General features: G+C 41.3%; 2 protein-coding genes across 5 annotated transcripts; one reads left to right on the top strand and one right to left on the bottom strand.

The window, feature by feature from the left end:
- Positions 1-74: 74 nt before the first annotated feature.
- nudt7 (nudix (nucleoside diphosphate linked moiety X)-type motif 7) lies at positions 75-3,293 on the top strand. The gene is made up of 3 exons (XM_004069694.5): positions 75-558; positions 1,199-1,357; positions 2,807-3,293. The coding sequence occupies exons 1-3, from the start codon at positions 403-405 to the stop codon at positions 3,158-3,160; spliced, it is 669 nt and encodes a 222-aa protein (XP_004069742.1). The 5' UTR covers positions 75-402; the 3' UTR covers positions 3,161-3,293.
- Positions 3,271-25,652, bottom strand: nfat5a (nuclear factor of activated T cells 5a). Of its 4 annotated transcripts, XM_078948867.1 has the most exons (13): positions 25,513-25,637; positions 25,268-25,415; positions 17,089-17,217; positions 13,635-14,265; positions 13,301-13,484; positions 12,827-13,017; positions 12,561-12,733; positions 12,236-12,370; positions 12,100-12,152; positions 11,882-12,014; positions 10,344-10,528; positions 8,241-10,263; positions 3,271-7,383 (listed from the first exon to the last, which is right to left on the bottom strand). In XM_078948867.1, exons 2-13 carry the CDS (start codon positions 25,338-25,340, stop codon positions 7,037-7,039), a joined length of 4,257 nt encoding a protein of 1,418 aa, XP_078804993.1. In that variant the 5' UTR covers positions 25,341-25,415; positions 25,513-25,637; the 3' UTR covers positions 3,271-7,036. The 4 variants fall into 4 exon arrangements, with proteins under 4 accessions (XP_078804993.1, XP_023811149.1, XP_023811151.1 ...); XM_023955381.2 differs by having other exon boundaries at positions 25,268-25,652; XM_023955383.2 differs by lacking the exons at positions 25,268-25,415; positions 25,513-25,637 and adding an exon at positions 14,830-14,892 and having other exon boundaries at positions 17,089-17,166.

The following is a 25,652-nucleotide window of genomic DNA, read 5'->3' as shown; positions in this document are numbered from 1 at the left end:
TCAGGAAACACAGGTCTGTTTTATTTTGGTAAGCTGGTTCCTTTCCATTGCGCATGCGCACTTTGTGTCCTGACAGTTTCGGCTCGTGCCGCGATAGTTTGGGTCATTTCCTTGTGCTCTTAGCTTCCACATTAGTAGATAAGGAATTGCGTGATTAATTTTAAACGTACGAAAATTAGACATGACGTATAGGACGCATTAAAGTCGATCTTTTACTAACTGCTAACGTTCAGCTTAAAACGCAGGCTGTCGATTTGTTCCTGTTTATGTTCGATATACGTCCTAATGCTGCCTGTCAGACAGATTTGACTGTAAAATCTGGAGCTTCCGGCTTTCAATTTTCCTTTAAATTACATACAAAATCTGTACTACTATTGCCTGCTTTGATTTCTGGCGACAATTATGCAGCTGAAAGAGAAGACGATTGCTACTTTGAAGCAGTTTGACATTGGAGCAAAGTTCTCAGACCTGCCGGTGTTGCCCAAAGCCTCCGTTCTCATTCCTTTATTTGTGAGAGGCGATGAGCTGCACACCCTGATGACTCTGCGCTCAGAAGAGGTAGCTGCACACAGGTGGAGGGGGAGTGTGGGGGAGGAATGGAGCTGCAGACAGGTTATAGAAAGGTGGAGGATGGGTGGTGCTGCAGAATGGTGGAGGGTAAATGGTGACGCAAACAGGTGGATGATGGTTGGTGTTATACATAGGGCGAGAATAATTTGTGTTCAACAAAGGGTGGAGGCTAAATGCTGATGGGTGTTGCCTTTGAAGGGTGGAGAATGAATTATACTACAGAGAGATAAACGGTCCTAAACACAGGTGGAGGATGAATGGGTGCTGCACACAGGTGGGGGATGAATGGGTGCTGCACACAGGTGGAGGATGAATGGGTGCTGCACAGAGGTGGAGGATGAATGGGTGCAGCACACAGGTGGAGGATGAATGGGTGCTGTATACAGGTGGAGGATGAATGGGTGCTGCACACAGGTGGGGGATGAATGGGTGCTGCACACAGGTGGAGGATGAATGGGTGCTGTATACAGGTGGAGGATGAATGGGTGCTGCACACAGGTGGAGGATGAATCGGTGCTGTATACAGGTGGAGGATGAATGGGTGCTGTATACAGGTGGAGGATGAATGGGTGCTGCACACAGGTGGAGAGTAAATGGTGCAGATTTTCACTGAATTATGTCCATCCAGCTGAGGACCAGCGCTGGGGAGGTGTGCTTCCCGGGTGGGAAGAGAGACCCCGGTGACCGCAGTGACGTGGACACCGCCCTGAGAGAGGCAGAGGAGGAGATAGGGCTGCTTCCCGATGATGTTCTAGTGGTCTGCACTTTGTTTCCCATCGTCAACAAGGTAAGTGTCTGTCAGGTTTCAGATCCAATCAGTGCGTGAAGATGGTGCAGGATTGTTAATGATCTCAGAATCAATACTGATATTGGAAACCCATCAGTCCTGAGTGCAGCCTTTAAAGAGACTCCATGACATGGTGGGTGGGTATTACTTGTAGAGATCTCACTTGGTTTAAATCTGAGGTCATGGGTTGAGATTCTCTTTTTTTAATCCTAAAGGCACATATTTATAAGCGGAGTACTTCAAGGTTCTGTTCTGGGTCCCAAACACTTACATTTTGACATTGACCAATATATTTTGGATATGACCTATGTAAGTGCATTTTAGACAGAAGGATGTGGATGATGGAGCTTTCCGCAGCTAAATTAGGTCAGCACTGAGGTTTTAATTGTTGGTCCTGAAGCTGAGATAAAAGCTGCTCTGTGACTACATAATTATGACAAAATCAGACACCTTATAAGGGTGTAACTCTCATTTTTGAGGAGGGCAACAACAACAACATAAAGACGGCATACTAGTATCCTGACCGTTTCTCTCCAGGGCCATGGTAGAAAGATTATTCAGATATTTACAACGTCCAGGATTGGTTCTTTCTACACCTTTCTGGATTTAATGAAAAAGTCAGGAATCAAACATTAGCTTGTGTAAAATGCAGCAGCATGCCTTTACACCAGGACCAGACAGAAGGTTCAAGATGATAAATGATAAATCCTGGTCAAATAAAACCTCTAGGTTTCTAACCATGGAATTGGAGGCTTTCCTTAGGCCATCCAAGGAGACGATCTGATCAGACAGAGCATCTGTCTGATCAATTGTAGGATACTTTTATCAGCTTATAATTTTTTTTTAACAGTCTTGGGGCTTTTCTTTTAAACTAAATTGCTTTTACCACACAAACCCTCCAGAGTCCTCAGACCTTCAGGTACAAGAGTCCGAACAAAATTCCACCAGGTCTCGTTTCAGCGCTGTGGATCTGAAGGATGGGAGGAATTCACCAACAGTGGACTTTTTTTTTTTTTTTTAAATGGAGGCTTAAGACCCACCTTTAAAATGTAACATTTAAATAAAATCTTATAATTTTTTAGGTTTTATTCGTTAACTTTTTAAACAGCTTCAAATATTCATTATTTATTTTTTAAATTGGATCTCAGAATAATTGTATTAATTTAGTCATTTATACCATACTACTTTATTAAATTTAAATTGAATTTTCCTTATAAACCCAGTGTCTCCTTCAGTTTGACAGTGGTTTCCGTTTTCTTTTAAGTATTTTACTAGTTTTTAAATTGAGGGAAGTGATTTTTATAACCTTAAACTAGTGTGATCATGACCAGGTTGCTGGTTTTTAAGCACTCAGATGTTAAAATGACCGTGTAAGCATTTTTCAATGTAAAAAAATGTGAATTTTTGCTAGTATACGCTTAAAAAACAAACCTGCTTTATCTTTTGCAGAGCGGTCTGTTGGTGACCCCCGTTGTTGGCTTCATAGATGAAACTTTTAGCCCCTCCCCAAACCCAGCAGAGGTCAGTGCTGTGTTCAGCGTCCCACTGGGCTTCTTCACTCGAGAGAAGGACCACTTTGTGGCTCACAGTGCTCCTGGAATGATGGGCCCTTTGCATTCCTTTCATTTTTGGGACCCTGCTTCAGGATGCCTCCATCACATATGGGGACTGACAGCCATGCTGGCGATTTTAGTCGCCACCCTTGCACTTCAGAAGAAACCAGAGTTTGATGTTGGTTTTGACTTGGAAGATCCACAGTCCTTCTTCCAGCATCTTTTGCATATTAAACTTAGTAAACTTTGAGCAGGTTTGCACTTTATCTCATTTTTGTGTCAGGAATTGAAAAGGATGTCATCATAGCAACAAATGAAAAACTCGAAGGTTGAAAAAAAAAAACCATTCAGATGCCTACATTTTTATTAATTCTTTTAATGTAGCAGCAGGATTACAGATATAAACAGAAGAGTATACAAATGTCCAGACCAAGGCAAAGTACATTTTAATATTTCAGATGTATAACACGTTGGGGTTGACCTTGATCCCTACTGCAGGGTCTTAAGGCTAGATACTAAGCTGAAGCTACACACAAACTGATAGAACAGAACTGTTGGAAGATGTGAAATAGAAAGCGAACTAGGAAAAGTGAGCAAACTGATTAAAGAAGATAAAGCTCACTATTGGCAAATATAACAAGTCCACGGTTGCCCCTTTATGATCAAGCATTTCACAGCAACTGTATCGTGACAAGCACATCAACACAAAGTTCCCCAGGAAAACAATCGTCACCGTCTCCGTCCTTTTTACCTCACGCGGACAAATCTCATGAGGCATGACACACATTTTTCAGCAAAACACGACAAACAAGGTGACATTTCACGGGTGAAGCTGCACAGCATGGGAGGAGAAATGTTAAGAAACGTTTTCGCAAAATATATAAATATATATATATATATATCAGCATGAGTTCTGCTTATGCCTCTATTGAGCAATCTAGCTGTTGAAAAGCATCTCGATGTTACACTGTCCTAAAGCGTAAATAGGACGAGGAGCAATGGCCAAAGAAAAAAAAAAAAAAAGGGACACCAGTTAACACAACAGAGCAACAATTAATTTGTTATCAAGGCACACAAAGTTCTGTTGAAAGCATCACAATTGAAATTCAAGATACCCCTGCAGTAAATTTCACATTTAAATACACGTGGATAACCATTTACAGGACTGAAGGGAACAGAAAGATATTATGCAAAGATTTGTGTGCTCTCTTTGCCACCAGTAAACTCATATTTAACTGGGCTTGTTTCCCCGGGTTGAAGTGGCTCTTCAAAATAAAAGATGTAGTCTTTAAAAAAAAAAAAAAAAACAGAAAATAAAATAAAGGTTGAAACATGTACACAAGCTGGTTCCATTGCTTATGACCTCTAAAAAGGATTGGTCCGATGCCAGATTTCGATCAACCTCCATGTCCACACCGTGAGGTAACATTACATTCATGAAAGTGAAGTCACGCGTTGGCATTCTGTGTTGGTATGGCTTCTCAAGAGGCAAAGCTGTTCAGCACTTTCGCAACTAAAACATGTGCTCAAAATCTCCAAAAGTAGAGGAACGGAATGCTTGGAAACTTCATGGCTGACCTGATGAACAGTTGATGAATGAGTCAAAGCGTCTTTTCAGATGCACGCCTTTTAAAAAAATAAAGCAACAAATACAGGATCACAGAGCCAAACTGTTTTTTTTGGAGTCAATTTTGGATCAATTTAAAGTGAAACGTTTCCAATTTTAGAATTAATTCTAACAGTAAACCTGTACTTCACTTTGGGGGAGAAGAAATGGAAAAAAAAAAAAACAACAACACACCAGCAATGATATCTTCTGTGCTGAGAATAAACCAAAAAGCTTTGCTTTACAAAAATACTCTACACTTTGATACATGGATACAAAATTCTAAAAAAGATAAGTTACTTTAAAATGGATCACTGAAAGCTGCAGGACAAAGACTATGAAAATGTAAACGTGCATTCATGAACAATTTCTATCACTTGAATTCTCAAAAAAAAAAAAAAAAAATCAAATTTTTGATAACGCCAAATAGGCTGTTGTTGGATATGGAAAGTAAAGCATCAAAATATATAGTATTGAATGGGTGGAAATGTCGGTGGTTAACGGATCTGTGAAACCAACGTACCTGAACACGTCTTTTGTAAATCTTTTAAAATAAAATACTGAATTTTAGTTTGTCAGAGCTGCGTAATTTGGTACAAATGAGTAAACATCATGAGGGTATTTGCAAAGATAAAAAGGAGATGAAGTGGCGACGATCAGGAGCTTTGGTACGCCTAAAATGCACTCCAGTTTGACCCCATCGCGGTTGAAAACTCAGCTGACTAACTTTCTGTGAACAAGCAATGCTAGTGCTATTTGAAGAATAAATCTTGTTCCAGCGTCGCGGCTGAAGTGCCCTGCATGTAGCACCATAGATAGAATCAAAATGACAGCCCCTTTGTAACAGTTCTTGTACTGGTGAGCCCGTGATTCACAACAGATAAAGGACGAGTACTGGATACCGACTTCCTCTGACACCAACCCCAATGCACCGCCAACACTTAAGACATAAACTCTACGCGATACAAAACAGTCCCAGTGTCGGGCAGAACAGGAACTGGTACAAAAACTAAAGAACACAGAGAGACAACAATGCTTTAGTGGGAATGGCTGATTTCTGGACAGATGCCACTGGACAACTGGGGCTCATCATAAGGAGGGATACAACAGTGAGCGGTTTTTATACCAACTACTCTGGTGTGATTTGATGTAAAACTGTTTGGTTAAGTTGCATTTAGCATAACAAGGACAAATGATTCTACTCTGTTTCTTTTGTTTCCCCCTCTGTTTTTTTACTGGACGTCTCAAAGTACAAATTCAGCCAGTTCATTACAGAGCTGTGGACGGATATAAGGAGTAGTGGGTTACATAAAAGAGAATATAAAGTGCTTTAGATAAAATGCCTTAAAAAAAACACACACACACAACACACCGTTTTTACCAGTGGAAGGCTTCCTTCTATCCACTTCAGTTGGTAAACATGACCAACGTCTTAAAATGACAAAGGAGGCAGACATGACAACAACTAAATGCGGATTTACCGTAATCTTTAAAAAAAAAGCTTCTGCTCGCCCATTGATGAGGCCTAAAGCATGAAAATGTTGGGACGCAAACACTTACCAGCCATGTCGCATTATTTACCAGATTGAACCTCATTTTTTGAGGGTGTAATACCCCCCGTTTTGCATTTAGGACAGCCTCCTGCAGTGATTTGATTTTACATTTAGCTATGCTTTTCTTGCTGTTATTTTGCAAAGCGGAGCTGAGTCTTTCACTTCCTGTGGGAGACTTTAAAAGCAGAATTCCGCCACATTAGGACATAAGCTATGAATTTTTAATAGAATTCTATATTTTGGCGATCTGTACTCTTAGAGTAGATTTTACAGAAGCTGTAGACATGTGCAATGTCATGGACAACAAAAAAAAGAAACCCCGTCCTTCCAAAAGAAGCTTAAATTGAATGTTTACTACAATGGAAAAAGAAGTAATGCAACATTTACCCCCTTGATTCCAAATATTAGGCATACGTTTACAGACGCACAAAATGAGATTCTGTCTATGTTTTTCACGCTACTGTGCAACCAGGCAGTCGCTCCGTAAAGAACTGCCCCATCGTCTCCTACTGCTCCTCCAGACTCCACTGCTGCCGACATTCATTCAGGATGCTGACTTCCTAACATGGTAGGCGTCTGATTGCAGTCATCTCTTAGGCTCACGTTACAAAAACACCTATGATCAAACACTGGATTGTTGGGACTACTAAGTAAAACTGTAATTACAGGCCTCTGATCCTGCAAAAGGGGGTAATAACAAAGTTGGATGAACTGATTAGGGAGGAATGGATGAAGGCCATAAAATGAGTATATTATAAAAAGCCAACTTGGGATTTGAGCTTCTTTTAAAAGGGAGTTCCTAATTTTCTTAAAGATTTTCTTGATTTTTCTAATGCAACCACCAACATCACCCCACGGAAACGCATCCCCTTTATTGTTGTTTTTTTTCTTCATTTTATTTTAAAAAGTATCACTTCTAGCTACATTTCAGTCACCCTGCTCAGTTGCCCAATAGTCTAACCAATTCTCACTGCTTCTGTAGGCTTTCCAGTATGTCTTCAATTTTATCCATGCTAGATGTTGCCGATATAGACGCCTGCATTTGATTCTGCAAGCTGCTCTCCATCTGTGTCTGCATTGGAGTTGGCAGGTTTGCTTCTATAGATACCTGTAAGCTGGACTGTGCGTTAGACTGCATTGCGTTTTCCAGGCTGCTCTGCATTTGTGCATGCAGGGTGTTCTGCAGGTCACTGTGCATGGCGGAGGGAGCCTGGCCCATGGGCTGGTCCAGCAGCGGCTGCATGAGACTGGAGTTCTGACCCTGGTTCTGGACTGGCAGAGTGGTTCCAGAAGAACTGAGGAGCTGCGATGAGTCTGGGTTGAAATGAAAAGAGACAAAGTTAAAGCTGAGGGGCGCTGTAAGACTCGCAGGTGCCCCGCGGCGTCCTCTTGACTCGCCCTCTCCTGCTGAGCGGCTGCTACATCCACCTCACTTCCCCCTCTGCCCCTTCCACCCTTGTCAAAGCTGTACATGACAAATATGACACTTTGTTTTTCAAAATGATGCCTTTTCTGTTGATTTTCTGATTTGATGCAAACACCATTTATAATCTACAATTCTACGTCTAATTTTTAACCAGACTAGCTTCCTATTGATGCTGGACGAGTGAGGAGGTGATAGAATGAAATCCCAAGGAAGGGTATACATTTGTAGAAGGTACTAGAAGTTATTTTCTTTTTTAATTCAAGATGGCAGCCTCTTTTGAGGTCAAAGGTCAATGAACCAAAGTTTCGTTGACCTTAGATTGGTGGGAAAAAAAGTTTTTTCCCCCCATATTGTGGGGAAAATGTGAAAATCGCCAAATTTCACATCTTGCCACAAAATGGCTGCAAAGCCATTGGTCCTGTGGCCATTGCATAATAATTTATAACTTCCTTTGAATATATCCCTGACCTGTGTTTTGGTTTGTGAATAGTCATCATTTTCACCAGGTACTAAGTGTGTGCATATTTGGGGGACATTTTAAGTGTATGATGGGGGCAAGGTTCTCGCTCAAATGCACAGTAGGGAAGAAGACTTGCAAAAATAATGTGGTATTATTAGTAAAGCTGGATATTTGGTTAACTATACAACTGATTTAGAGCAGTTAAGAAGGAATTAGCACAAATAATGCAAAGCCATGCAAAAAAAAAAAAAAAAAAAGAGACGAATGAGACCAAAGTCATCTTACCATTCTGGATGCCGAAAACAAACAGGTTGGTTTGTCCTTGTGGAGCCACGCTGCCACTCACTGTGGCCTGGAAAAGCTGCTCTTGAGATTGCTGAACAGGGCTGGCGACCATGCCGACACCACCTTGCACCACAAAAATGGTTGCTGCAGAAGCTGGAGCCTGATTGGTTAGCTCCTGTGGGCCAATTGCGCTCTGCAGGTTGGAGAGAGATGTCTGGGGTATGAACAGCTTCACCGGTTGACTGCCTGGGACTTGCCCGGAGCTTGGGGTCACTTGCATTGGCTGCTGTTCTTGAAATAAGCTCTGCTGTTGGCTGTCGGTAGATGTCACGCTGTTTCCAGAAGAGCTCTGATCTTGGAAGGACATGGGCTCCGCAGAGTCTGTCTGGGAGATTCCAACACTGATGCTTCCTAGAGTGGGGGAACCTGGAGTCTGGGTGCCGAAGAGGATAGCTTGTGGGTTAAGATCTGTGGCACACAGAAGCAGACCTGCTTGTTGGGGCTGTGTGAGTTGGCTCTGGGGGACTGGATTTGTCTGGGAGTGGTTTGGGATAGTCTGGAACAGAGAGCCTTGCTGGCCCAATGAAAGCTGCTGTGGGGCTTGTTGATTCTGCTGTGAAGACTGCTGCTGCTCCATCGGGGTGCTCTGCTGTTGCAGCTGGGAGAGTTGGGTTTGGGGTTGGTTCTGAAACATTGAAACGGTCTGAGGGGCACTGCTTGAGGTCTCCATGGAGGAGATGAATGCCAATTGCTGTTGTTGCTGCTGTTGGGGCTGAGGGTTTGGGGATAGGTACAGGGTTGACCCTGTGGATTGCTGCTCCGAGTTGAGGCTGCCACCGGTTAGAACGGACAGTGTGTTTTGAAGCAGAGCAGCATGACCCTGGGTCTCAGAGAGGGGCCTCGGGGACTGAAAGAGCTGCTGTGGTGGAGACGTGTGGGTTGGAGGCTGTGTTGGGAAGCTCGTCTGGATGGTAAGAAGCTCTCCAGCCTGCTGCAGCAGGGTGACAGGCTGCTGAGCTTGAGCAGAGGAGTGTATCTGAGGCTGGAGCAACTCAGCCTGGAGGCGCTGCTGCAGGTTCTCCAGAACCTGCTCTTGTAATTGTTGTTGCTGTTGCAAGTTGCTCAAAGCTTGATTTTGCTGCTGATGCAGTTGCTGTTGTTGTAAATTGGAGAGAATTTGGTTTTGCTGTTGCTGATCCTGCAGCTGGATGTTGTTAAGCGCTTGTTGTTGCTGAGTTTGCTGCTGCTGCTGAATATTCTCCATCATTTGCTGCTGGTCTTGGGGCTGTAAGATGAGCTGCTGCTGAATTTGAATGTTATTTAGAACCTGCTGTTGTTGTTGCTGAAGGTTTTCAAGAATTTGTTGTTGCTGCAGCTGCTGCTGTTGAAACTGCTGCTGCTGTTGTATTTGGAGCTGCTGCTGTGCTGATAGTGAATTATCCGTGGTTCCCAACCTAAGGCTGTTCATATTCTCCTGAACATGCTGCTGAAGGGAATCTGCAGAAGGTGTTGGGCTGTAAAGCACAGAATTCAGCTGCTGCTGGGCGACAGCCGCCTCCAGCACCTCCTGGAATGTGGTGTTACCTCCAGCCTGCAGTTCTCTTACTGCCCGCTCAAGTTGTGCAACTCCTTCTTGAGGGAACAGGGTAACCTGGGACTGTTGTGGCTGTGCCTGAGCGGGAGCGGCCATTTGGGGCATGGCGACAACCACGATCCTTCCACTGTTATCGGAACTCTCCGGAGATAAGCTCTCCTGAGGGTCTCGGAGAAACTGTTGAGGAACTTCCGGTGTTACAGGGGGGATTGTGGTATCTCCTGACACTGGGAATGAGGTCGTGGATGAAATGTCTTGCTTCTGCATAGTACTGAGAGACTCCAGACTAGGAAAGACTGGGGGGGCTGGTGGAAGTTCCACATCTTCTGGTTGTAGGGGTATCGAGCTCTGAAAAGACTCCGCACTAGAATGAGGACTAGAGTTGAGCTCCAGAGTTTGCTGCACTGAGATGAGGGGGTCAGGAGATTGCTAAGAGAAGAGAGCAACAAAAGGGTTAGCAACCACACTTCTGGTCATTCACATTTCTCTCTTGAAACCAAACATCTTACTTTGAAGACGTCTGAAGCTTGTGGGTTGCTGGACACCTCCATAGGTGTGTCCTCTTGGCGTTTTGTAGGCTGACCAGAGCAGTCAGTTTGCTCCGCAGATATGGATTTGATCTGGCCCTCAAAAATACACGTGTTGGCCATGGAGGTGCCCTCTGTTTTTACTGTGGGGGCATTTGAGTTGTCAGCTGGGGAAAGAGTGTAAACACAAATTTTTTTTATGTCTTTAAGAAGATGTCTGTGCCTAAAGCCTGACGACTAAATCTGTACACTCTGCGACTGTAGAGAGACACACAAAGGCTTGAGGTCACGGACACCTTAAATTGAAATGACTCAGTGGCCACTCATACAGAAAATCTTGCTCTTCTTTATGGTTGGTCAAGTCTATTCAATTTTTCAATTCAATTCAAGTTTTTTTGTATAGCCCAAATTCACAACAACAGTCGTCTCGATGGGCTTCGTATAGGTAATTGAAAAAGTTAAACACAAAATCAAAAGGATCATGAATACATAGAATTCAAAACGGAAATACTAAATTGAACTATCAAACTGACTAAGCTCAACTGGACATCCCTGCCCTTAGACCCCCCTTCGCAGTAAGGAAAAACTCCTTAAAAAACTGGATTCCGGAAAAAACGAAGAAACCTCAGGACCCCAGTACTGAAAGGCGATTTACCAGAACTCTTTGAGAAGAATTAACTAACTTTACAACTACATATTTAAAGTCCAGCAGACGAGCTTCATCCAGCCGGAGTTGGGGGGACAGTCGGGGGCGCGAGTCGAGAACAGGATCCAAAGCCAGGTGTTGGAGCAGGAGCAGAGACGAGGTACACGGCCAGGTACAGAGCGGCTATTTCATCCAACTAGATGGAAAAGCTGCTAAACTTTTGATTCAGGGTCAGTTTGACTTTTTAAACAACTAATCTAAGGTCTGAACTGTTTTGCTCTGTAAAAACTGAAATGCCGACAAAAAATAATTAATTTAAGAGGACTTTTTGGTAATGTTGGTTCTAAGAAAACTCTACCCAAGATGCAGTAGGATGGCATTTAGAACGTTACATATGAGGTTTGTTTTTGTTTTTGCTTATATATGCATTTTTAGAGTGCCATTAAATCCAACTGTCATGTAAGGTCTGGCACTTTTGTTCTAAAACAAGCTATTACCATCCTAGTTTGTGGAATTTATAGAATCTGTAACCAGAATAAACACAAATGCAAAGATTTTTTTAATTTTTGCATACCTAGACCTATCTGTATTTTATATTTTCTTTGAAGCCCACACTAGAGCCCTGTGACTCATAGGCCACTCCATAAATAAACCCACTTTCCAACAACATACTGTATTTCAGTCGTAGTACAAAATCACCCATTAAATGTAAAGCACGTGTAATGATTCTTTTTGTGGTGTTTGACATATTTGCCAAGACATCTAACAATTTTAGAAAGAATGACTTAAAAAACAACACGTTTTCAAACTGTTATTAAGCACCAACATCTGTATACATTCAGTATAAAGCTATAGGCTTTTCTGGTTGCCGTACCTTGGTCAGGAGTGTAGGTGAACGGCTGGGCCTCATGTGATTTACCAGCATTAGTCATCACAAATATCCCCACAGACACAGGAGAAGAGATTGACTGGTTGTGGTATGGAGGGACTGTTACTATCAGATGATTCTGGAAAACATCAAAGGTTTCATGAAGTATAATATCCTGTATGTACAGTACTCTGGAGATGGGCACATTATTTGATTGAATTTACCTGATGAAAGAGGTCCATGTCGATTTTTGCTTCGGCCTGCCAAGAATTATCATCTGAAACATTCAAAGACGTTGGAAGATGTTTTATTCCACTGCTAATAAGAAATGTACACACAGACAAAAAGATAAAAACATACCTGCAACGTTCTCTTGAAAAATAACTTTGGTTCCTTTGAGGAAGTTCTTTCCGATAATAAAAACCTCCTCTCCTCCTCTAACTGAGCAGCTGTGAAGACTCTTTTTCAGGATCTCTGGCACTCCTGCTGGCTGAGCTGGAAGGTGAGAGAATGTTAAGAATGCAAACTCACCAGATACAAACTTTTTGACTGCACCAAAATCCACATCTGTGGCCTTCAGTCTGAACCATTTGCTTCACAAGAGCAGCTACCATCTCTCAGGGATGGGATGGTTAACAACAGCCTTTTTTTGGATTCGATTATCTTCAGAGTTAGAGTTACTCACTGCAGAGGATGGGGGATGAGGGGACCTGTAAGGTAAGTACTGATCCGTCTGGTTGGGGGATGTTAACTCGGAAGGCCAGCCTTGCTCGTGTGCTTTTTTTCTTGGATCCTGCCACACCAATGCGAGCTTCAACATCTGCATTGCGGAGCTTCAAAATTCCTACACAGTCCACACTGGGCAAAAGGGAAAACACCGTGGTTCTTGACAATCAACTCAAACGAATGAAACAGTCTTAAAACAAAAGCATAAATAGAATCCACTCTTACGCAAGCGTCATGTCGCTGCTGGGTTCCAGAGGGATTTCGATTACTGTGGTCCCCTCTATGTCCACTTCTTTGCAGGCAGTGGTGTTGCGTCCTGTCACCCTGCAGGCCTGGTAGAAACCGTGAGGCTTCACTCTTCCTGCATCATTTGCTACGAACACCTGAAGCAGGACCGGTTCGTTGACACCTTCCAACTGCAGTCAAAAGAAGAAGCTCCATAGTGTAAATAGGAAGAGGCCATGCAACAACTCCTACTCACAACACTGACTTATGAGCAGCAGATAGCCGCATTGTATATGTTGTGTATTTAACCAAAGCTAAATGTTAATGAATCCAAATAAATTAAAGATTTCACTGCAAAAGCAGAAATCACATTTTTCAAATAGTTACAACAAAAAAAGATTCTGTGTGATGCTTTGTGAGAATGCTTGTTCAGAATTGATATATTTGAAAGGTTCCAGAAGCTTGTGGTCAAACCTTGACGGTGGGAAATCCTTGCTGTGTGCGGTCTTTAACAGAACCTCTGCTGCCCTCAGTCAGGTAGCGAGCTCTATGCTGCGTCTCCGGCTGCACCAGGATCTTCAGCTCCTTTCCATCACTTCTCTGGGGGTACTGAGCAGACAGTGACCCACCTTTCACTGTGGCTCCTGACTCCAGAGAACTGTAGACGATAAGAGTCATGATAAAAATATTATAATTGATGCTGATAAAACGGATCAACTTTCAGAAATGAACCTCTCCAGACAAGCTGAATTAGCTCCAAAAATAAGCAGAGGTTTTCAGTTCATTGACAAAACAATGGTCACCCCACCTGGTTATGGAACTGGTCTTGTCTGTGCCCAGTTGAGATAGGACAAAGTGAGGACCCTTGGCGCTGTCGGCATCAAACACATCCATGCTGTCCTCTGGAGGAGCAGGCTTGGGACCAGGCCGCTGGCGAGGAGTGCGCTTTCTTGATTTGCGGGGCACCTCTGTGTTGTCGTTGTAGGAGACGGTGCTGATCAAGCTGAAGTTGGAGACGGAATCATCAGCCCAAATGCTGTTGCTGTGCTCTGAGTCAGGGCCTGGTCCACCTGATAAAGCAGGTTCTTCTTGGCAAGACATCTGACTGTCGTCAAACAGATCCTCAGGTGGTGGGGATATGCTCAACACGGGCCTTCTTTTGGACGGGGTGTTCTGAAGTTGCTGGACACCTAACCCTGACAAGACTGCTGATCCCATGTCTCCCGCTGTAGCGTTTACTCCATTGTTGCCTCTGCTGGGGGCAGATCTGGCAGCCTCCATGCTTTGCATCTCTGCAGCTTCAGCTCCATCTCCTGCTGCAGAATGGAGATGCTTGGCGACTGTGACATGGTCTGAAGATGAGGTAGAGATACCACTGGACAGAACTCCCATGGCCAGAGAAGAAGAAGCAGAAGGGCTGGAGGTGGAAGAGGTGGCATCTGTAGTAGTATACACAGACGAAGTTAGGAGAGATGTTCAGCACAGAGCAGGCTAGCAGTCCCATTCAAGCAGCTGAATTTGTGAATGATTCGATTGATTTTTTTTCCCCCTCTTCCCAACTCTAATTTCAACATGTTGTTGTAGGTATTATGCTCTCACGGTGCATGCGAGAGCGATCAAGCACTGATCCAAAAAAAGCTGAATTTAAAGCTGAGAAGGGTACTAAAGGTCCCACAATGTTTTGATTCCTATAGAACCTTTCAATTAAAATTAACGTGACAAAACTGACATGCTTTGTTTAAAAACAAAAGCAAGCTAAAAATTATTACATACACATTGCCAGAAAGAAATGTATATATAAAAAAAATACAAATCTGGTTGAACTTTTTGTACAGCCAAATTTGCAAGCTGACAGTGCTGCGCCAAAACAAATTTGCCAAGGTTGTTAAATTACAATTGGTGCAATGTGCATTCAGTAGAAAACAGTAGTTTGCGCATGCCAATTGGAAAAATTTGGTTGGGACTGAGCGTAGCCATGGAGACAGAATAAACAAGCCTCTGACCTATGGAGCAGTGAACTGCAGACCATTTTATATGCAGACACTCCCTGCCTCAGAGGGAACTTCCTGCAATAAAAACGAGACAGCCAATGAGCAACAAGAGAGCTGATCATTCAAGACTCAACTTCTGTCAATCAGTAAATTGGATGTGAAGAAAATAATTAGGTCACTTTGGAAGTTTATCATTTATAAACACTTCAAAGCAGGTTTTATGTAGTTAATGATGATCTGAATGACAATATACTAGTCATGCTCTTGATCAGCACTGCGGAGCGCCAGCTGGGTCAGACAGGACAGCAAAAGGTAGCGTTAAAAGAAGCGCTTCCTTCTACATGACTGCTGACCTGTTAGTTTGCTCTTAAGATTCTCAAGGAGAACCTCTTTGTCATCATTGTTGTTGGCTGCCCTAAACCATGATCCAAGATCAGACCATTTCTTTATTTCGTTGTATTTAAAAGACAGTCTCATGATTGCTGGGGGCAACTTCACGGTTTCATTAAAGACTTAACATTTGCTATGACTCCTAAAAATGTCAACTCCTTAGATAAAATGAAAGCTAATGAGAACAGAAAAGAGAACCGAGAAACACAATCTGGCCCAAGCAGAAATAAGAATGTACGTTGGCTGTTTTTGCTCAAAGCCTTAGTCACAACGGCCCTTCCAGGTGGATACAGGCTGCCTGAGGGCGAAAAAGGGTCAGGTGACCCAGAAAAAAATAACATGGTTGCAGACCGCTTAATGAGTGTGCAGAGCGAAAATTTTCATGCACACTTTGTTCTACGGGCATGCTGCAAGCGACAGCTTGTAACAAACACTTAAACAACACGCAACGTTAAGTAAAGGTGAAGTAGGTGAAACGCATATATACACCATTAAACTATCCTGACACTGTCATGAAAGATGCTGCAAATCAGTTGTTGACAGCTTTATAGAAATATAAAGGCCAATATTAGCAAATCTAAAAGAGCAAAATGCAGCAGGCAGAATCTAGGCCTCTAGTAAATAGGGGAAATCATATGTGACAGCTAAAGCTAAATGTGGGCACAAGTGGTAAGAAGTGCAGCTGAAAAGTTAGTGACATAAGGGAAAAAAAGATGTTAGCATGCTTTTTAGAAACTATACCTTCATCTGAATATTTAATTTAACTAAAGAGAAAACAAAAGTGTTTTGGCAGAAGAGGTCCAGGAGGGGAAACTTTCATTTCCACAGTAAATGTTGATTCTCTACATTTAGAAGTACAGTTAAAAGAAAACTGCTGTTTTAATCAATCTCTGTGCTTAATCTACCTTTACTGGATATGTAGTGGATCAGGTAACACTGTTTGATGAATATTAAAGTTCAGTCGCATGTGGTAAAAGTAAACAACCACACTTCCTATAACCGGAACTCTGAAACAACCAGGCACTTAAAGTATCCATTTGTCCATCGTGAATCACATGGAATCAATAGCATTAATCTGAAGTCTTAAGCCCCTTTGTTGCTTTAAAGGAAACATGTAAATGTAGGTCTCGTCTTTGCTGTGCTGCTGGATAAATTCCAATATATATCACAGCAAAGAAAATACTTTATTTGCATGAGAATTGCTTTAAAAAAATGGCACCCATCTCTTTACTGATTGGCTCTCAGCTCTCGGCTCTCAGCTGGTGCAGCTTTGACTATTTATTATGAATGCTCTATGAAGAGGATTAGTCCTTCTTAGCTTTCCCCATCACTGATTATTAGGGAAATGTTTGGACATTTTAAACCAGTGAAACTAAATCTCTGTAAAACCAAAGACTTCCTTTTTTTGGTGAGTTATGACAATAGTCCGTTACCTAAAGTTTATACAACAGACATTGTTAAACCAATATACCTTATTTTACAGACTAAAATGGGAACAAAAAAATAATTATATTTCTCCAATTTTATAGCAACAGATCAGAGATTTCGCAAAGCTGTTCATATCTAAATCCCTTACAAGTTCAGAAACATATTTACCTTTAGCTTAATTCCCACTTAAAAAAATAGCTATAGTTCTTAACCACCAGCTTTCACCCAAGCCTACTGCAGCTCAGCGTTAGTACATTCTCATATTGACAAACATCAAGTATAGTAATGTTTTTTGTTTTTTTTTTAAACTAAAGGCATTTTAAGGGACTGATGAAAGAGTGAAGTTGCCCCGAGACACTCAAGGACACATTTGTCCCTGCTAACGTAGGGAATAGTTTGCAGCAGGGAAGCTGATCCCAGATCATGGTCTCCTAGGCTGAGCAGGTAGCTCACCTGAAGCCAAGGCTGCAGAGGGGGGAGGTCCCGCCTCTCCCCCGCTCTTCTGGCTCATGGTGGGTGGGTCGGGCTTGGTGGACGATGGCTGGAGCTGGAGCTCTTTGGGGAGGAGGTCATATACCGACTCTGGCATGAAGAGGAACAAGTAAAATATATTAGCACTTGAGAGAAAAAAATAAAACAAAATCCTACTGCTACAGGACTATAACTGTTTCTTTCTCTGGAAGTTATTTTTGTAAATATTCTGATTGGGTCATGCAAAGCTCCTTTAAGGCAGTAAGTATATTTTATAAATAGATCAAAACAACATCTGCCTTTGCTCAGTTAACACAAAGTGCTGGGGCCATAATTAAACTCCCCAAGCAGACAGCAACTTAGCATTCTGAGAAGAGACATTCAAATGATATATAAAGCAGCTTTCATCACATACTAAACATGAGCTCCTGCATGTAAATCATTTTGAATCTCATTAAAATCTTGTTGGTAAAACACGTTCATGAAAAATACAGTTAGAAAGCCAACTTTAATACAGCCTAAGGTCCTATTACAAAGACCTCAAGTGGTCACATGATAGTTATGATAAGCTCCTCGGGGACATGATGTTATTTTCTGGATGACACGGTCATATCCAGCTACTGCAACAAAAAGAAACCACACCTGATGGCAGAAACGCATAGCAGTAGGTAATGTTGTTGCTTAGAAACAAGCAGGGTTCAACACCCTGACACGTTCTCCAGCTGAGCACTGGCAGTATATGTAGATGTCATCTGATACCGGTCATCAGCAGAAACGATGAAGCCGAAAGGAAATAATGATCGTGCACTTTCATGACATCATCAGTGCGGGCTAAGCTGGGACAACTTAGCCCGCTAAACTCCATCACAGTCACATGAACACATAACTTGTGCTACATACTGCAATTAAAATCTGAACCTTTTGAGTGAAACCAAAGGCAAAACAGCACAAGTTATTGCTGTACACAACCATCATTACCATCACTGGTAACTGGTCATAGTGTGAACACAGTTAGCTTTTGTTGGTGAGTGATACAGACATTGACTGGAACTCAAGATGACCTCAGTCTTATGTGAATCTCCAAACAAGACCGAGGTTTGTATTCCATAGCACCACTTTTATGAACTAAACCAAGTTCATCCAAGTCCTACAGCTTGACAAATTTACAGTCTTAGGTATCTACAACAGCAAGCATCAAGCAGTGCACAACCAAAACTAAATAGAAATAAGAGGATTTTTTTTCTACAGACATAGAAGAGATAAATGTTTAGAAACTCATTCAGTTATTTATCCAAATTATTCAGAAATATGGTAGTCATTAGGTAACCGTGCACCAATTTATAGTGTACCTTGATATGTATTCTCTCTTAGGGAAAATGTTCATAGTATGTGTATAGAATAGAAGTGGTGGGATTACATCTATAGTTAATTATTCATACTGAGCAGTATGCAAAGCAGTCTTTGCACACTAAGTTTGTATTGATTTAAAACACGCTTGATGAATACTTTTACAAAATTGAAGGGGAATCAAACTCAACATTTGATGTCCTTCATTTTGACATTTTTAAAGACTTTTTTCAACAAACCACAGCAACACCCAGCCATTCATCCATGCATATTCTAAACCCAATTTGTTCTAGTTTAGGGTCAAGGGGATGCAGGAGTCCAACTCAGCTGCTGAAGGGTGAAGCCGTGCTACACCCTGGACGGTTTACCAGTCTATTATAGAGCAACAAAGAGACAAACAGACACACCCACACACCCAGATTTATCATTCAATGTATGAAGGATGTCTGTGGACTGTGGAAGGAAGTTGAAGTGCCTGGATACAGCCAGCAAACATACTAGAACATGCAAACTCCACACAGAAAGGAACCAGCTGGGATTTGAACCAGGGTCTTCTTGCTGTGAGGTGTGACAACAGCAACCTCATCTTTTTCAAAGTGATCTAGCCACAGAGTGCACAGATTTAATGTGACCAGCTTATTAACCAATATTTGATAACTAAAACCCATTCTACAGATTATTCTTTTAATATACAAAACAGAAAGCTGTTTTCAGGTCTTGCAGCAAAACAATCAGAGATTAGAAAAAAAGGTCTTGTTAAATTTCATTTTGAAGGTCACACACCAAGATAAGCAGAAGTGTTTCACCTTGATACACATCTTTTCTGTGAGGAGACTATGAAAATTTGATTGCGCCAAGTAAAAAGAAAAATAACTTTTAAAGGGGTTAAAATGTTTGCCTTCTTTCCATTCCTTTGATGACTCAACAATAATTTACTTTAACGAATTCAATATGGTGCACAAAGGCTTTGAAGAATTTAAATGAGCACTATACTTTATGTACTATTATACATGTGCTCACAGGGCCGAGAAGACTTTCCAGTCTGACTTTAACCTGCGCTGAGAACAATTATATTACATCATTTGATAGTTATGCACCACTCACATTACACATGCCTTAGAGGATCTGCAATGGCAAGGGCATCTATCCATTTCTATTCTTTGCAGCTGGCTTGTCGCTCAGATGAGGAATTGTAAATGAAAAGACAATTCATAAGGGGCTTCATTTTAGTTGCAAATAAAAAAGAAGAAATGTGGTCCAAGATTGTATCATTGTGTCAAACAAAAGCCGCTTTAATAACATTTCTGAACCTACAATAATACGCTCAGACCAGAGCCCAAACAAAAGGGCTATTCAGTGCAGTCAAACCACAGTGTTGTGTAGCCTCTTTGAATCAAACGCCATCTGAGAGCTGAAAATTCTGCATTTCTTTTTTTACTTCACTTTTCTACATATGCAAAATAGTGCAAAAATTAACATTTTAAGTGCTATCCTAGAAAACCCCCAACTTCCATAAACAAATTGGAACCAAATCGGATCGTACGAATTGTTGCAGTTCCACAAAAGACAACTGTGGGCAGATTACAGAAAGAAGCCATTTCTTATCGACTCAATGTAAAACCTCAAATTTCACATCCAAAGTAAATATATTTTACAATCTGTTTTCCCCCCATGTTTATTGGTTTATTTATTACTCATGGCAAATTATAGGGGGGGTAATATACATTTTTAATTGGTCATTTTGATTTGATTAGTGTTTAAATTTACACTTGGGGGCATTTCTTTTTTATTGATTGGTCGGTGAATGGACTCAACAGAACCCTTCATTTACTTTGTTGCGGTCTATCCGCCATTTTTAACACATTGTAGAGGTAGGGCAATTGACTTGAGAGATTACCTGTTCCGTTTATAAAGATATCTATACTAACATGTATATGTTTCACAGAGCTTCCTCAAAAGGTATGTTGAGGCACCCGTCAAAGAAGGCTATTTGGAGTCTCCAAATGGCCCCTCGTGATCTCTGGCAGATTTCTTGGAATGAGACACCCAGCCTCCCTAAACATTATAGCCAACACAAATTTGGATTCTAATGAATAGTGATACTGAAATCAATCCAACTCCACATTTAGATTCACTATTAAAGTCTCTAGTAACAAGTAGTTAAAAATAAAAATATTTTGTAAACATGCATGGATATTTGGCCTACATTAAAATAAACCTTTAATCATTGGATTTTTAGAACTTCCTTCCTGCTGTTTTCTATATTTATCTCACTTTTTCATATGTGTTCATTCACACACCCCACCTCCCATCCAGATCATGTGGCAAATATTATAAAAAACATGAAAGAAAAAAGAAAGTACACATTTGCTGTGCTAGTTTTGTTGACTTTGTGCAGTCCAAGTTAAAGAATTACAAAAAAAGAAAAACGAAGAACTAAAACCACAAAATTCACAAAAATAAAATCCTCCATAAAGCACAAAAGCATCGCATTATACTGATATAACTCCAGCAAGTCTGCCCTATTGAAGCAAGAAGTACACATGATATAGTGAGCACTTAACTTATACAAGTCCTAGAAAGGTACTTTGTAGTTTTTCATTAACAAAACATTTTATTTATAATTTAACTGCCCATTTATATGAGTCACTTTTATAATTTATATGCAGTTGGGACAAAGAGAACATGTTTATTGACTATTGTCACGGCACTACCCATTTTATTGTCATGTTTTAACAAAAAGCAGAACAGCCCAAAGCAAAAGGCCAAGTATCTTATTCCATCTGCAGCTTACATCGCTGTTAAGTTGTGGCCGAGCACTTAAAGCAGCTTGTGTTTGTAAAGCGTATGTGTTGCAGTTACTTGATGGTAAAAATGAGTAATACGAGTACCACTTCTCACTCTGTGGCAGTGTTAATGCATACAGTGCCAAACAGATATTTTTCTTGCACCAATGTGTCTTTGATTTGTCAACACCAAAGAATGAGTGGGGTCTTCACCTGTGCTTTTACAAGTTGGAGGCATCAACAAGTGGTGGGAACCACAGGGAATTTCACATCACACAGTCCAGACTAAGGGTGGGAGGCGTAATAAAGAGAGCATTGACATCAGGGCTGTTAGGTCTGGAACAGAGCCTTTTTTTATAGTCACAGTTTTGGCAGGTTGGAAAGCTCATGAGAACTCTGGTATGGACCAGAAAAAGGTACCATCAACCCAATCTGCCTAAAAGCTATTAATTGTCTTCCTTTCCATTAGCTGAGCTATAATAAAGGTAGGAAGAAAATGTAAAATTGGACTCAAGTAAAAACAACATTATTCCAAAACGTTAAAGTCAAAAGAAGTCATTCAAATAATTTCCAAGATCAGCCTTAAAAAAACAAACAAAAAAATCACTATTATTTTAAACTTGAACTTGTTAAAAAAAAAATCACTTACAGCCCTGCTTACAGAGAATTTAAAATGTTTTGTCAGTTCAGCTTCCATGAGGTCACAGCTCAGGTCTTGTCTGTGAAAACGCAGAATAAATGTTCTGATGAGGACATGGGACGGAGAGCTAAATAAGAACAAACACCTTTTTTTCTAAATCAAACCCTTTTGAGATCAGCGTAATGTCATAAAATGCACAAGTCTAAAAATGTTTGCACAAAGTGTTTTTGTATTCAAGCTGAACTATCTACTAACTGAACTGTAACTGGCCTGTCAGAAGAGCCACAATCGACAGTTGTTGCCACTCAGTTCTCAGAGGAACAGAGTTTGACTGTCCCGCACTCTTTTCTTTTTTAAAGAGGATTCATACATGATCAAGAAGCAGGGTTTAAGGGCAGGGATGTCCAGATCCCTGCCACTTGCGGGCAAAGGCAGGGGACATCCTGGACAGGTCGCCAGTCTGTTGCAGTATAGATATTAGCTACCGGTTATCATATTTGATTACTGATTCTATGCTTTTATACAATTATTGTTGTGAAGCCTGATGAGACAACCGCGTTGTGATATTGGGCTATATAAATAAAATTACACTGAATGTGTAAATTGAACATTTACACAAAAATCTGAACTTTCAGCCAAAACATCTCTCTAGACCTGTGGTCTAACTGATGTGAATTTGTTGACTTTTCTTTTCCAGCTATTCTGCTGTAGACTTGTTTGTGTGCATTGGCTCATCATTTACATACACAACAAGCATTTGGTCATCAACTGATTTCTCAAGTCATCAGATTTTTAAGATAGATGTAGAAAGGATGTTCTGCAGTTATCTGATATCGGACTATTACATTTTCGACTTCTCTCCGAAAAGCTGACTCTTCCTGTCCACTTTTATCTGTGCATGTGTGAACTAAAAGCACAGATGGAAGCAACATGTAACCACAGAGTAGTCTTGCATGACCAAGCCAACCGCTGTTACTTCCGCACAAAGTACAAATAGAGAATAGAAGCTAGATATTGTCTCTTTATTTTGCAACTATTTTAGATCCCACATTAGCAAAGCTAGCACTATGTCTATCGGTGCTGCTACATTTATAAAAGACAGACTGGTGGAGTTTTAGAAAGAAAAGTTCAAAAGTTATGTCATTGTGTACGTAAAACAAAGCAGATAATTGACTCCCACGTAGTCTAGGGTTTTATGATGATCATATTTCCATAGTCAATTTGTAAATACAGTGGAGCAAATAGTCTGCAATTCTGCTAGTTGTTCCACTTCAACTGTGAGAAAACAAATGTAAACATTTTTGCTTTTACAAATATTCTGTCCCTTACAGACCTGTCACCTCTTCTTTAAGAAGCTTTTCCATCCTCTGCTTGCTACTTGTATCAATGATACCTGTTTGAACTGGTTATCTGCATAAAAGACATGTCCATACCCTTAAACAGTCAGACTGCAACCTGTGCCCCATGATCCAATCCAAAAAGCTGAACACAGGGAGAAGATTGTACACCTGAACAAGACTTGGATGAACTAATCTACAACAAGCAAGCAGCTTGTTGAGAAGAGATCAACTGTTGGAGCAATTATTAGAAAATGGAAGAAAAACAAGACAATTTCCCTCCACTTGGAGCTCCATGGAAGATTTTATCCGGAGGGATAAAAATGATCTTCAGAACAGTGAGGAAACAATCCAGAACTACACGGGGAAACTGGTCAATGACCTGGAGAGAGCTGGGACCACAGTAACAAAGGTTATCATTAGTAACACACTATGTAATCATGGATTAAAACCCTGCAGAGCTCCAAAGTCCCCCCTGTTTAAGCCAACACATATCCAGGACCATCTAAAGTTCCCAGAATCTGTCCGAATGACCCAGAGGAGAAGTGGGGAAAAGGTCATGTGGTCAGATGCGACCAAAATTGAGCTCTTATTGATGCAAGGTATTGATGCCACTAGGCGTGTTTGGAGGGGGAAAAATGTTGAGTTGCGTCCGAAGAACACCGTTCCCACTGTGAAGCATGGGGGTGGAAACATCATGCTTAGGAGCTGTTTTTCTTCAAAGGGAACAGGACGACTGATTCGAATTAAGGAAAATATGAATGGGACCTTGTATGGTGAAATTTTGACCAAAAATCTCATTCCATTATTGAGAATAAAACATGGCTTCTTCCAGCATGACAATGATCCCAAAAAGTCTGCTCTGGCAACAAATGAGTGGCTACGGTACGTAAAAGCATCTAAAGGTTCTGGCGTGGCCTAGCTAGTCTCCAGAGTTCAATCCAAAAGAGAATATATGGAGGGGAATTGAAGGAGTGTTTTTATTCATTCTGTCTCTCACAGTTGAAGTGCATCTATGATGAACATTACAGATCTCTCATCTTTGTAGGACAACTTTCAGAACATTTTGCCTCACTAGATCTGATAAACTCGTTCATTGTTCAACTGCATGACCAAATCTGAGACAGGCTTTAGTGACCAATCAGCTGGTCCAATATTTTATCCTAAATGAAATGCTTTACATGGGATTCCTATAGGAATAAATGAGAAACCTGATCCAGTAAGGGTACAATAAGCCAAAACTGAAGATGGTTGATAAGTTAATTAGAAAATCATTCAATGCAGAAAGTTGCGGTTAATGCATTGCTTACACACGTGAATTGACTCTAGCAACACATAATGAACTCCTATTCTTGCAGCAACGCCCCCTTTATAGCATCAGTTTTAGCCGATTGTGTGCTACAGAGATGCACCGGATTCCTGCACCACATTTTTATTTCTGGATTTAGCCCCACGCCTTAGGTAAACCCTAAAAAGTTGAGCAAATAAAGCAACAAAGCAAGATAGTTGCTATAAAAAAAACTGAAACAAGCACAATGTGCACAACTCTATCTATGCTCTACTTTCGGTCTGAATGGCAGTCCCTGGCGCACGCCTACACACGCGCACGCGCGGCAACACACTCGCACACAGCAGATCCTCTTCAGAAATGAAGCACACTAAACCGCTAAACAATGTGGTGGCTAGTAGGCAACCTGACGTAGCCTTGTTAGCCTGTGTGTGTTTCAGTCAGTTATCTCATTTTGAATTACAAATGAATCATTCACTCATAATATTATTTTAGGTAATATGGACGGTATACACTCTAAGGTATAGATAGTCTTCCAAACATGTGACACGGCACTCTAATCCGCCAAATAGTGTATGCCGCCTGTGCGTAAGCCAAACGGAATCTAACTATCAGAGCTAGTCTTGCTAAGAGCCGAAAGAGGCTAACTGGCTAGCTTAGCTAGCACCTTAACATTGGCTTCAAAGGCATAGAGATTTATACAAAACAAACGACAGCTACGCCGATTTGGCGCTACAGTAACATTTATGAAGTAAAAACTTACCTTTAGAGTATAGCGATTTGGGGGAATTGAGGTCGATATCCGTGCTAAGGATGGATGTAAAATCAGAGGGCATCGCAGATCTTCATCGAGGGGAGGAGGAGCGGACACTCCACCAGAAACGAAGTCGGCTGTTCTTAGCCAATGAATACTGCGTTTTACAAGAAAAATGCTTTAATATGCATAGTATAACATGAAAATAACCTCCCTGCAACAAAAAGAAACCTATAATTATCAGAAACATAAACCGTTATCTAGCACGTCAACGGGTTGTGTCTTGACTGAGCAGACACGTTCAATGCTGCGATTAGACACACACACATACATACAAACAGACGCGCGAACACACACACACACACACACACACACACACACACACACACACACA

This window comes from Oryzias latipes, chromosome 6 (assembly GCF_053564925.1).
Source record: "Oryzias latipes strain Hd-rR chromosome 6, Olatipes_Hd-rR_3.1".
Lineage (NCBI taxonomy): Eukaryota > Metazoa > Chordata > Actinopteri > Beloniformes > Adrianichthyidae > Oryzias > Oryzias latipes.
The sequence above is the reverse complement of the archived record's forward strand: the minus strand, read 5'-3'. Positions and strand labels throughout refer to the sequence as shown.